Consider the following 13575-nt stretch of genomic DNA (forward strand, 5'->3'; position numbering starts at 1 on the left):
ATTATGTATTTTGTATCATGTATTGACACAAATTGTACAGTGACATTCATTGTTCCCAGATGATGTATCTTAATGACTTCGGTGATCCCCTGACTTTTCCTCTAGCACCACCATTAAGATAACATTTGTGGTTTTGAGTGAAATGTCTCAATGCTGGATGAATTGTCATTAAAATTTGTTAGAGACATTCATTACCACCCTTAGGATGAATTGTAATAACTTTGGTCATCCCTTAACTTTTCCTTGTGCGTCCATCAGGTCAACACTTTGGTTTATGACCAAATACCTAAAACTAATGGCATTCCCAGAAGCTGTACTTTGTGTTTGGTGCTAATTAGCAAATGTTAGCGTACCAACACACCTTAACTAAGACAGTGACCATGGTAAACATACCTGCTTAGTATCAGCATTTTTAGCATTTTGTTCAGTACAGCCTCTCATAATTGCTAGCGTGGCTGAAGTCTCCTAGTCTTAGTCTTGTTACTTCATAACATCAAATGCTGCTTTACACTCTGATTAAAGAAGTGTCCCAAAAACTCTCCTACACCATCGGACTGCACCATTGCTCAGTGGCTCACGGAGAATCAGTGAGTTTATTAATAAAAACACTATTTTACAAACAAATCAGAGTAAATAGATTTAATAAACCTTATGCTTATCTCAGTAACACTGTGCCATGTTATTGTATTGATAATATTGTAGATAACAACATTGCATCAAGAGTTTGAGCAGCTGACTATTAAAACTGGACACACAATATACCATAACACTGGCCTGGGTTACTTATTTCAACGATCTTGACACAATTTCAGAGTCTTTCCAGTTTATTTTGCTGACATGTACTTTCAATTCAGAATACAGCATCGTCACATAAAAGATTCAATACAAATGAGGATAAAAAAAACTGTGCAAGTTCCTCCCATACAGAGTACTTCCTTTTAGCTATTACTTGTTTCTTGTCAGAACGAGGTAAAAAAAATTGAGACAGCATACAAAATATAAGGAGTATAGTGAGCAATTACACTGTTACCATAATCAGAGTGTCATTAAAAGGACCTTCCCATAAGTGTCAGGAGAACACTAACAGATGCATTACATATACAGTGTTTTGCTCCATTGTGCTATATGGCTCCCATGTGACACATTTAAATTGAATTAAGCTGTACATCAGTCTTAATTAAGTGCAAATAAACAAGTGTAAATAAAGATTCATTAAAAGAAAACACATGATTGTAAACAATATTAATTCATTTAAGTTAGCATATAAGTGAGCAATAAAATGTTTTTACCCTTTAGTCCTGAAACACAATTTGTGCAGTAATCATCTCTCTTCCATTGAACAGTAACCTCCATATACCTCCACGCAGCATGCTGGAATGACATTACCACTTCAGTGAGTTTCTATAATAAGAATGCTATTCCGAATATTCATTTTCCTTTAAAAAAAGGGCAAATGAACAACTGCTGGTTTGTAGAGATGCCCTAGTTCGTTCACAGATAAAAAAAAAAAGAAAAAAGAAAGAGCTATGTGCAATGACAGTGTCTGAGTCTGACACATTATGGAAATTACAGACACAACTCTCTAAGCTGTGTACATACTACCCTACAAAGTCAAAACACAGTAACTTCATATTTGGTCAGAACTGACTTAAGGGGGCGGCCCGGTCGCTCACCTGGTGGAGCGTGTACCATTAAGGCTGAGTCCTTAATGGGGGTTCGGTTCCAGCCCGTGGCCCTTTGATGCACGTCATCCTCTCTCTCTCTCTCTCTCTCTCTCTCTCTCTCTCCCCCGCCTTTCCTGTCTTTCTCTGCAGCTATCACTATCCAAATAAAGGCAAAAATGCCCAAAACATGTTTAAAAAACATAAAAAATATTGGACTTAAGACAGGCATCTGACTTTGACTTCTTACCTTACCATAAAAATTATTATACTGTAGAAATGAGTACTTTTTTGTGAGAGAAAAAAACAGCATGACAAATTCACAAGAACTAGAAAACAGAGGTAAAAACCAAACTAGTTAAAGCTAGCTGGGAAGATAAGCTAATTCACCCAATTTCTCCTGTTTCCTGGAATTGAAAAATCAATTTTTATACTCCAACTCGCCACATTGGTTCCTCAACTTTAGCTGCATTTGGTGAGTGATTGCCTGTGGTCCTGGCTCCTGTCACTGCAGCGACAAGCCCTGTTGAAAATTGTACCAGTGACTTAAACACAGCCCTTTCTAGTCTCCTGGATTCAATTGCAGCTCTTTCTACCAAGACAAAACGGTCAAAGAGGTTGTTGAAGGAAATTGTGTTTAGTGCATAATCAATATATAACCTAGATGTTTATTTTTTAATCAAAGCAACCATATTATTTGCATTTCCTAGATGCGTTTCATTTTAATCAAAGAATGCATTGAATGGGAACATGGTGGGAACCAAGGTCGTTTTGTTGGGTAGAGCCTGGGAAGTTCACTGATTAGCACTGTTATCACAGGGGAGAGACAGTGAAAGTCTTTTTGCCAGGAATCGTATCTACATTATGTGTCCCGGATACTCCTGTTCTGCAGGAGTCTAGGATAAAGTTCAGGTAGACAGGTGTGTTGCTTAGCAACGGCACATGACCCATATCTCTAAAGTCTTACCCATCAGAAAGTTTCCGTGTGTAATAGCGCCTCCTAGTGGGTAAAAGTGTAATGGCATATGATCCCGCCTTCAATTCTTAACCAATTAGAGTCTTTCAGTGACTATAGTGTTTTGATCACTGACCAGCCAGAGACACCCCATCCCATCAGGAGGACCTTAGTATGAAAGGTTTAAAAATTGATGCCGGGAGAAATGTTGTCATCCTGCATTCTGGCTTCTAAATCAACCAACTGCCTCCTTGACTCCCTACCAGCTAAACTTTTCTGGCCATCTCTGGGACCTACAATACTGAATATTGTTAATTTATCACTTATGACCGGCACTGTCCCCACTAGCTTTAAGCCTGCTGTGGTTAAACCTTTACTTAAGAAACTACACCTTGATCCAGGGTCTCTTAATAATTATCAACCTGTCTCTAACCTTCCATTCTTTTCAAAAATACTAGAGAGAGCACACATATCAGTAGTCTTTTTTAACCTTTTCAATCTGCTTTCAGGGCCTGTCACTCCACTGAAACTGTACTTACTAAAGTGGTGAATGATCTTTGGATTACTATGGATTCGGATTCCACCTCAGTGCTTCTATTATTGGATCTCAGAGTGACTTTTGACACCATGAATCACTATGTACTCCTAGATCGACTGAAAAATCAATTTGGGGTCTATGGCTCTCTTGTGGTTAAAGTCCTACCTATCTGAAAGAACACAGTGTGTTTCCTATAATAACATTACATCAACATTTTCTCATGTGAACTATGGAGTACCTCAGGGCTCTGTTCTTGGCCCTCTGCTCTTCTCTCTTTATATTTCACCTCTTGGCCAAATTATACGTAGTCATGGAATTAATTTCCACTGCTAGGCTGATGATACTCAGCTGTTTGTGCCTATAAAGGCATAAGATCATTCCCAAAGTATATAATTGTCTGCTGTGAAAAACTGGATGTCGCATAATTTCTAGCTCGTAAATTCTGATAAAAATTAGATGCTGGTCACTGGCCCAGCACCACATAGACACCAGTTTGATCAAATGACAGTAACTCTTGATTACTGTGTGATTTCTCAAAGTCGACAGCCAAGAACCTTACGTTTACGTTTGATCCTACCCTCTCTTTTGATCAGCACATTAAAGAAATCACCAAGACCGCCTTTTTTACTCACACAACATTGCTAAAATGAGGACTTTTCTGTCCGTGGCTGATGCAGAGATCCTATTTCATGCCTTTGTTTCATCCAGACTTTATTATTGTAACGTTTTGTTGTCAGTCCTGCCGCATGCTAGTACTGAAAAGTCTTCAAATGGTTCAGAATGCTGCAGATAATTAAAACTAGAAAAGTTTACCATATTACACTAATTTTAGCTTCCCTTCATTGGCTCCCTATAAATGTCTGGCTCCTGTCTGTCCCCAGAGTTAAAAAGAAGCCAGTTGGCTGTAGGGCCTTTTCCTTTCTTGCCCCTTCCTCTGGAATAATCTCCCTGCTGACATCAGACAGACAGTCTGACTCTGTTGAGGCCTTTTAATCCATACTTAAAAAACTCCTCACCATCTTAACCTTCAGTTAGTTACTTAATCTTTGATCACTTCAGTCCGCATACCTGTTACCATTATCTGTCCCGATGGGTGGGTCTCAGTCTCAATCTAATCTAAGTTTGGCTACAAGCCTTCAAACTTCAACCCCTTTTTCTCTCAACTTTGTAAAGCAGCATAGTCTTGCACAATGTGCAGCTCCTACAATGTTCTCCTATGACACACCTCTCTTTAAGCGTCACTTGACAATGTTTTGATATTATTTTACTGCCTTGAACGGAGCACTTTAAACAGTAGAAAGGCTCTGTCTCGCAGTGCATTAACCCACACAGTCACCTGGCTCTTTACAGCAGAAACAATTCATGCATATTGATGACTAAGTGGCTGGCTGCAGGGCTCGTCCTTCCTCGTGCAGCCATCATCTCCTTCCAGCAAGAGGAGGACATGAACAAAGGGGATGAGGAGCGAATAATTATAACGGGAGTGGTGGAACAGCCTTGACTGAAAATGTTGCAGAAGTTAATGCATACATACAGCAGTTAACGATCGCTGTTTTTTCAGCTTGCCCGGCTGTCTCTTGTGTCTATTCTACCTCTGCTATGAAGATCCAGGGGACATACATATATTTACATAATCAAGAGGCACAAAAATCCAGTCACCTGGGTAGCCAAGTGGACAATAAAATGATAATAAAAACCCTGTACATAGCGGATCATTCAAGTGAAAATTTGCACCCATTTCACTTCATGAACCCTGTGTCCAGTCTACAGCAATGAATATCTTTACTGGCATTATGCGTCTAGTCATCAAAGCCCTAACAAACTGACATTTCAGAAAGAGACAATAAATTATTCATACAGTACAAAAGCCAAAGCAGGTAATTGGGCTAGTGACTGTGCAGTGCGTTCTACCGTTCCAGCACAAATTTAAATGCAAAATTCAAACATGCACAACGGAGGACATCGTGGTCCAAGGTCAGTCTATTCACTCTCAAGGCATTTATCGTCCCTGCTGGGTATCTGGAAAAAGGAGTGTAATTGCACTCAGCTGTCACTGGAGTGGAAATATAGCATTTTACAGAAAAAAAAACAAAAAAAAACTCCCTTGCTCTTTCTCACAGACACATATACACACACACTCATACAGTGGTTACTCCCTCTGTGCCTCCTCCTCCTCACTAGTCATAGCAGCAGAGGAAGGTGCATGACGACTCTTCGGGCCTACGAAACTTGCCAGAGCTGGGCGTGTCCGTGCACTCTGCAATGAACATGTGCAGATCGCTGACGCGTACCTGCTCCTGTGTTTGGGCCTGTAGGAAGACAACGTACAGCTGAAAGGTTTCTGCATACTAATCTCACCAGTGACTCACAATCCTGTGTCTGTATTGAGTTTAATTTGAACAGAAAACTGTGTAAGGACTGTTCTCTTATCATACATACTCTTGGAAGGGAATTACAAAAGAAAGAATTTGATGACGTGCGCTACAGTGTATGTCACATAAAATATCCAAGTCCAAGTCCTTGGCCATTGTGTGGATTTGAATTAGAAAAAAAGAACCTACATGCATCAATAGTCTGCCTTTATCCTGGCCCTCCTTTTCTAAATCTAATATACTGTAATTGGATTTGACTTCATTCTTTAAAAATTAAATAGTGTTTTGATATTCTAGAAGGACCCTCACACAGCTCAAACTTTCCATCATCACCTTCAGGTTCATTTTAAACTTTCCATTGCTTCACCCAAAGCTATTTTCCACCTGTCGTCCTTCTTTTCTTTCAAATGTCCAGAACAAAAAGCAGAGTTAATTTTTTAACAAGACTAAGAGTCTACAGCCATGCTAGTGGCTCAGCACAGTGGTGCTTTGAGCTAAATGCTAACGTCAGCATGCTAACATGCTCACAATGACAATGCTGATGCTGCATGTTTACCATCTTAGTTTAGCATGTTAGCTCAGGCTGATAGGAAAGTAATTTGTTTTGCAGGTATTTAGTCATAAACCTAAGTATAGGAAAATTCTAAACTGAACAGAAACGAGAGAGTAACTAAATGAAACCATACCATAATGGTGTCGTAGGCTCCGGTGATGAGTGCAATGAAGAGGGACAGCACCATGTAGATGAAGAGGGAGATAAAGGTGTAAAGGTAGACCTGGCTGAAGATCCACACCAGCGTGCCGCCTTGCTCCATCTCAGTGAACGTTATAAACATGTCGTCTCCGTTGATCAGAGAAAACAGGCACTCTGACACCATGGACAGGGAGCGAAACTGTATACACGGGGTGAAGTCAGTGCAAAGGAACAACAACACAACACACATTAGTGAAATTGAAGCAAGCAATATTAACACAGTATTTAAATGAGGAAATGACACTGAGGTGAGAGGCCAAAGTGTTTTCAACATGTCAAAGGAATAGTTCGACATTTTGGGAAATACGCTTATTCGCACTCTTGCTAGATGAAAAGATTGATATCACTTTCATATAAATACAATATAAATATTGTAGCATGTTTAGTGAGGTAGTAATCTTGGTTGCAGGTGGAATTGATTTTCAGGAGGAGAGATGCACCTCTAACGCAAAGTTATATATAAGAGTAGTGCTACCTCTGTTTTAGTTGTTCCTCACGTGTCCCGCTGAAACGAACTGTCCCACAGTGCCAGCGCAGTGGATAGTTTGTTGTTTTGAGTGAGTTGTTTTAACCATATGAAGCTACCTAACCTAGCCAGTTAGCTTAAGAAGAGAAATGTTGAAACAGCCTGCCTTTGTCCAAAAATAACATAATCCGCCTACCAGCACCTCTAAAGCTCACTAGTTAACACGTAAGTCTGGAGTCTTGGCGTCACTGTGAGTTTGCCAGGCAACCAGTGGAGACTCCAGGAAGTGACTGCGCCCAGCCAAGAAACAATCTGGCACATAACCACCCCCCCCCCGAAAACCACAATGTGTCGTTTTTACACTTTGGTTTTTGGACGGATTAAACAAACCTTACATGTTGTGTTAATTAGTTTAGAGATAATGGTAGGTGGATTTGGCTATCTTTGGACAGCCAGGCTAGCTGTTCCAAGCCTTTTTGCTAAGGTAAACTAACTGATAACGCTGATGATGTCATCAGGGTTATCTTGGCTTAGGCTTGAAACTAAATATTTTAACATCTCAGCCTCTGCTGCTTCAATATTGACTATTCTGTATTTAAACTGTATCTTGTGAGTCACACAACTTTATGGAAATACAATACGGATCGACGGATTTAGTATTGTATTTATAATTTGTAGCTTTTAGCTGCCAGTTTTAGTGTGATTCTTGAACTTCTACAAATATTTTTGTAGTGGTCTAAATGTGTTTAATTGCACATTTTCAATTAAAATCTTTTATTGTCTAATCTTTTGCATATGTGAAGTTTTATTAGTTGCTATTTGTAAGGTTGCTTGATTTCTACCAGAACACAGTACACCAACATTGCAAGCAAAAACAAGACATCCACAAAATGTTGTCATGATTCATATTTAATAAATGCCAATTTTCTTCTCCCATTAATTATACATAGCTACAAAGATGATATGCTGGAAGGTATTTTATGATAATTAGGCTGTTATGACATGTACTTGTGGTCTGAATGACTCATGCCTGCTTATTCCTGGTTAGAGACACTGCAGAGTGTGTGTACAGTACCTTGGCATGATAGGGCCCCAGCACAATCCATCCACAGAAGCAATATCCCATATAAATGGCAGCTGCACAGCAGCAGAAGCGGATAACATTAGGAAAAGCAGCTCTTAGAGTCACAATCAAGATCTGTGAGATAAAGAGAGAGGGAGGGAATGATATAGGGAAAATATATTCGCCCTTCCAAGAAAGATGATCTTTATGTGTGTGTGTGTGTGTGTGTGTGTGTGTGTGTGTGTGTGTGTGTGTGTGTGCGCGTGTGTCTTTCACCTACATTGTATTTCTGAAAGAAGCTGAGGTAGCGGATGACTCCCACCCACACCAGCAGAGTGGAGGTTCCCAGCAGGATTCCGCACATGTCATATGATGACAACGTCTGCATCACAGCAGTGACATCATTAATTACCAGAAAGTGAGAATTGTGCTGCAAAGCTGAAAAAAACAGTTTATATTATACTTCAGCAGGAGATGATCATTTCCCCGTGATAAATATTACCTTGGACTCAATCCCAATTTTGATGAAGCTGCCGATGATGGTGAACATGTCGCTGACGATGAGCAGAATATACCAGCCGTTGATGAACTCCATTCTGTCTCCCCAGCTCACACCGCGGCCAAGTTTGTGTTTGAAAAACTGAACGTACTCCTGGTTAGGGAGATGGAAGATGATCAATAACATGAGAAGCTATGTTGTGTTCTATTTCAATTTACTTAAAAATGTAAAAAACCCAACTAATTAATAGGTTACATCTTGTTTGTTTAGTCCATACATAAATGGCAGTGTAAAAAGAACAAGTTGTGGCTTTACAGGGGGCCTATGTGGCGGACTACTTCTTTAATTTTCACCAGAATGTTGTCATACATGTCCTAAAGTGTGTGAAGGGAACTCAAGATGAAAGAAACTGAACATGAGAAGTCTCCAGTTCTTTCACAGATGTCAGAGGTGAAAATCAACTTCTTATCTAATCTACTTGAAACTCAGTGCCCCTGCATGCCTCAAAGCAGTGTTTGTTTCTCTGTCATGCCCCCCCCCCCCAAAAAAAACAGATTTCATTTTTATCAATCATTAACAATACAAAGGAAACTTCTAATAAAATAATACAAGTTGAATTTTATTGAAATAAACAAAAGATTCAGGTTAGCAAAGATCGCCTTGTTAGCATCAGAGCACTTTTGTTTGTTTATGTCACCCAGCAGCAATGTGCCAGCAAAGGCAGGGGAGAAGACTGTGCTACCAAGTGAACATGTGGGTTTTGAAACTTGAAAAAAATGAAATAAAATCGGCTTTGCAAATCTTTTATGAGAAAGGAAATCCATTCAGACTTTTGTTTTGTACCCAAATCCACGGCCCACCTTTAATTTCTGTGTATTTAAATCAACAAAATATATTGTGCACAGCCCGATTGAATTTAGAAAAGAGAACTGTATGTACAAGATGGAAATTTGACCAAGTAAAACAGTATTTTCACAACATAAATGTTTGGTCTGCCTTCTTACGTGTTGCAGGAGGATGCCTCTAAGGATGGAGCGCCCACACAGCAGCAGGGACAGCAGACAGACGAACGCCACCAGCACATCGAAGAACTCCCGCGCATAGCTCTCCGCTGACAGAAGAGGAGCCGAATGAGAGGGATCAAAGGCAATTGAGAAAATGACATGATGATAAAACAGTTGATATTAAGAGTCAGATGAGTGAATATCTCCACAAATCATGTGTCCATCGCAGCTCATCCACCTCCAGTTACTCACCGTGTCCAGACACGTTGGGGTCTTTACACTCTTTTATGGAGGCCTGGTTCTTTAGACTGATCTTAACTTTGCCGCTGTGCGCCCTGTTATCCATGATGATCTGATAGCAACAAGAAGCAGGGTAAATACACAGCCTCTGGGTATGGACATTTTGACACAACTCATTTAAATAGAACAATAGAGGAGATAACTCACCGTGATAGCAAAGGTGTAGCAGTCAGGGATTTCATTGTTTATAATGGTCTGAATGTTGATGGCCTTCAGCTGGAAGTCAATTGTTACATTGATCAGCCTGGAGACAAATATATTATATATATATATATATATATATATATATATATATATATGTTAGAGAGACACAGAGAATGTGAATAGTTAACACTGTGAAGAAAAATAACACTTTCTTATTTGTAATAAAAAAACAAACAAAATATCGTCTAACTTGTCAAACTTGAGAGTGATATTCCTGTATTCACTGTTTCCTGGAGCAGAACTGTAATTCACCGGATCCAGACCAATGCAATCTGGAAAGAAAATCAGAAAATAGCATTAGAGGAACTAAAAAAATATCACATGGGGAAGTTTTAAAACCATCCAAAACCATGTGAAGCACGAAACCACACTTCTACACTTCCTCAAAGTATTTTAATGCAGAATCGTCCCCTTGGAGCTTAGCGACCATATTTATTTTTACTTATTTTTATCATACATTGCCAACAGTAATCTCTGCCAGTTCAGCAGGTGTATGCAAATAACTCCTTTCCCAAGGCAGAGACATAGTGTGCTGCTACTAAAGTATATGGAGAGGAAAAACAAGCTTTTGTGTGGTGTTTTTGGTGATAGGAACTATTTGAAAGTAGGGCACAGTTGCAGGGCACCTCTTGACATATGTAGAGCAGCAACACAATGACTCACTGACACAGTCATTTCTTTAAGGGCCAAGAAAATACTGGCACTGAATAAATAACAAGGCATGCTGGTTTTAATGTCGAATACCCAGGGACAAAGTTAATGTTAACACCACGGAAGAAAAAGTATTAAAGCTAAAGGTCATCCTACCAGTGGCAAAATGGGGATCAATGTCAAAGGTGTCGTTGACGGGGTCGATGCTGCCCCTGTAGTACCTCTGGCAGAGGGAGAGCGCACTTCCGTTTACACCGACGCCCAACACGTATGCATACCGTCCCAGTGAGATCTGAGGTAGAGCCATGTACTGAAGGGGAAAACAGAAGTACAGAACAGCACGCTTACAATGGTGCCCATCTCAGGTATCGAACCTTCATGTCTTCTTTGCAAGGTGGAAGAACCTTTACTCTCCCATCTGAACCAAATGCTAGTGCAACTCTTTACAGAGTCGTTTTTTTTTTCCTCCCTCGTCTCTAGTGATATCTACCCCTGCAAAAAGTTTTAATTTGATATCCAAATTAATACATTTTGGGATATTTCTGCGTCCTCCCCAATACAGTGGAGGTGAGTTTCTTCTGTGGTGCAGCAATGTCTCGTTTCAGAACCGTGTCACTGTTACTCTGGATAATCCACAGCAGTGGTTCCCAACTGTTTTTGACTGACATTAAATATCTAAACATCTACTACATCATCAGGTCAAAATTTCTCTTTGTCCAGTACTTTGGTTTATGACCAAATGCCTGCAAAACTACTGACATTCCCATCAGCCTCAGCTGTACTTTGTGTTGAGTGCCAGTTAGCGAATGTCAGCACGCTAAACTAAGATGGTGAACATGATGAACATTTTACCTGCTAACATCAGCATGTTAGCATTGTCATTGTGAGCATGTTAGCATGCTACATTAGAATTTAGCTCAAAGTACAACCACACAGAGCTGCTAGCGTGGCTGTAGACTCTTAGTCTTGTTTTCATACGAGTCTATGAGGCTACTAGAGGCCTGGTCTCTTTTTACTTTTTAAGTAAACTTCAGTAGGTCACGTTTGCATCCATAAACTGTTAAGATATCTCAAAACCTGAGCAAATAAAATCCAAACCTATCTGCATGGCTGGATATGACTGGAGGTAAGAGAGAAAATATATGTTTTTTGCCATTTGGGTGAATCAACCCTTTAAGGCAGCACACTGAAATGACTCCTTGTCTTGTCATCATTAGGCTACCTGCTCTATGGCAAAGTGGATGCGGCTGTACAGTTCCTTCTGCGTGTGGATGTCCTGAGGAGCGTTGTCCTGGTAACCCTTCAGGAAGAGGTGTTTGAATGCAGCGGTGTTTTCCTCTTTAAATGTCACCACCATCTGGTTGCTCAGTCCAAACAGCACCAACTAAGAGGCAGAGTCAGGGACAAAACAAATGAGCTTCCACAGTCAGGAAATTGCAGAATGATATTTATGACTTAACTTGCATAGAGTATAACAGATCCATCCGTCATGTTCTGATGTAATCTGAATGGTACTTTACGTAAATCACTGCATGAAGCTGTATCCACCTGCACAGTCACAATGATGATTTTGAGCAGCTGCAGGCCAAGTTTGAAAGGCTTGCGGCCCTTGGCGTGATACTTGTCACAAGGACTCATGAAGAAGTACTTGAGCTTCCTCCTCAGGGCCTCCCCCTCCTCTTCCTCCTGCTGCTGCTGCTGGTGGGGCTCAGAGCCCACCAGACTAGTGGGACGGGGGCTCCCATCCCCAAGAAGGTCCCGGGGCCCATAGCTGACCACGGAGGAGAGGAGTCTGTCCTTCTCTGGGAAATACAGAGAAATCCATGGTTTTAGATTGGAGATGAACCTTAAACATGATCAGCAGTGATTAAATGTTAAAGAGGCACTCGAGAGATTAAGCATAGCACTTTCAGAAAGTTGAGGGACTTACAAGAGACAAAAATCGATCCAAATGGAAGCAGAAGAGGCCCAGGTGTCATGACTTTTGAAATCGTGGTGAGCATTTTTCACTGTTTTCTGATGTTTTATAGACCAAACGGCTAAATCAAGAAAATAATCTGCCTCCTACATGCCCACTTCTTTCAAACTCTACACCTGCAGCTTGTAACACAGCCTTTCTGTTAAATATTTTAGGTTTCAAACCCAATCCGAAATAACCCTGATGACATCACCAAGGTTATTTGTTTTTCCCAAAATTCCTCCCTCCGGAGCCTCAGGGGATATTATACAGCTGTTTTCACAGGCTGAAAAGTCTAATAATAATAATAATAATAATAATAATAATAAAAACTTTATTATAGAGCACTTATCAAAACAAAGTACAAAGTGCTTCACAACAAGAGAAATAAAATACCACAGTGAATGACGAACTATAAAGAAATAAAATACATAAAATACACAAAAGCAATAAAATAAACAGTCAAATAAACAACCATTAAGTATATTCTTAATGCCAGCCTGAACTTAAGGTGTAAAATCAGTAGAGTAAGCTTTAAGCTTTGTGTCACCTGTGTATGTAAATCATTCATTGTACAAATGGGATGAGCCTAAGGATATTGCTTTAACTGGGACCTGCTCAACAAGTAAAATGGAATGCAGCAGGGCGAATCTATTCAACGTTGATATTAAGCCTTTCCTTGTAAGAGCCGATATAAATCACATCTTGGCATAATCGACGCCACCACATAGAAACGAACATGACATGATATGACGTGAGCACGTGAAAACAGCAGTAATACATGTATTTGCAACAACCATGGACCAGAGACAGAAACACACAGAGTCGTTTGCGCTATGGAGACAGAAAAAAACCCCAACTAGGAATGGTGTACCGACAAACCTGTGGCGCCGTCTTGGATGCAAGCGTAACTTGAAGACGCCATGGTGATGCTTGGACTGTCACGCGAGGATGACGGAGAAGGACATCATCGGCACAAACATGGAGCAGTGAGTGAATTCATATTATTAAAGCGTGTCGGTTTCCATCGTACATAAAGGATGCTGAGTGTCGCAGTGTATGGATGACACACAGGTAAACAGATCGCAGCTTCCTGGTAAGCACGTGACTCCGCCACGTGACTACCGTGAAGCGTCCTTCAGTCACCCTGT

At 40.3% G+C, this 13575-nt stretch overlaps 1 protein-coding gene across 2 annotated transcripts; it reads right to left on the reverse strand.

Moving 5' to 3' along the window:
- Window positions 1-806: 806 nt before the first annotated feature.
- mcoln1b (mucolipin TRP cation channel 1b) lies at window positions 807-13515 on the reverse strand. Of its 2 annotated transcripts, XM_044182506.1 has the most exons (13): window positions 13307-13515; window positions 12016-12269; window positions 11690-11851; window positions 10624-10777; window positions 10007-10088; window positions 9760-9856; window positions 9565-9664; window positions 9313-9419; window positions 8312-8461; window positions 8090-8191; window positions 7822-7944; window positions 6213-6419; window positions 807-5463 (listed from the first exon to the last, which is right to left on the reverse strand). In XM_044182506.1, exons 1-13 carry the CDS (start codon window positions 13347-13349, stop codon window positions 5332-5334), a joined length of 1713 nt encoding a protein of 570 aa, XP_044038441.1. In that variant the 5' UTR covers window positions 13350-13515; the 3' UTR covers window positions 807-5331. The 2 variants fall into 2 exon arrangements, with proteins under 2 accessions (XP_044038441.1, XP_044038442.1); XM_044182507.1 differs by lacking the exon at window positions 13307-13515 and having other exon boundaries at window positions 11988-12111.
- Window positions 13516-13575: the final 60 nt, after the last annotated feature.

This window comes from Siniperca chuatsi, linkage group LG21 (assembly GCF_020085105.1).
Source record: "Siniperca chuatsi isolate FFG_IHB_CAS linkage group LG21, ASM2008510v1, whole genome shotgun sequence".
NCBI classification, from domain to species: domain Eukaryota; kingdom Metazoa; phylum Chordata; class Actinopteri; order Centrarchiformes; family Sinipercidae; genus Siniperca; species Siniperca chuatsi.

What these genes read in the sequence shown, in the direction of transcription:
- mcoln1b (XM_044182506.1), bottom strand. Translation starts at nt 13,349, where the DNA reads ATGGCGTCTTCAAGTTACGCTTGCATCCAAGACGGCGCCACAG. An exon ending in GCTACACCTTTGCTATCACG is followed by an intron (nt 9,665 to 9,759) that starts GTGAGTTATCTC and finishes TGTTGCTATCAG; the next exon opens with ATCATCATGGATAACAGGGC. An exon ending in GAGGCATCCTCCTGCAACAC is followed by an intron (nt 8,462 to 9,312) that starts GTAAGAAGGCAG and finishes CTCCCTAACCAG; the next exon opens with GAGTACGTTCAGTTTTTCAA.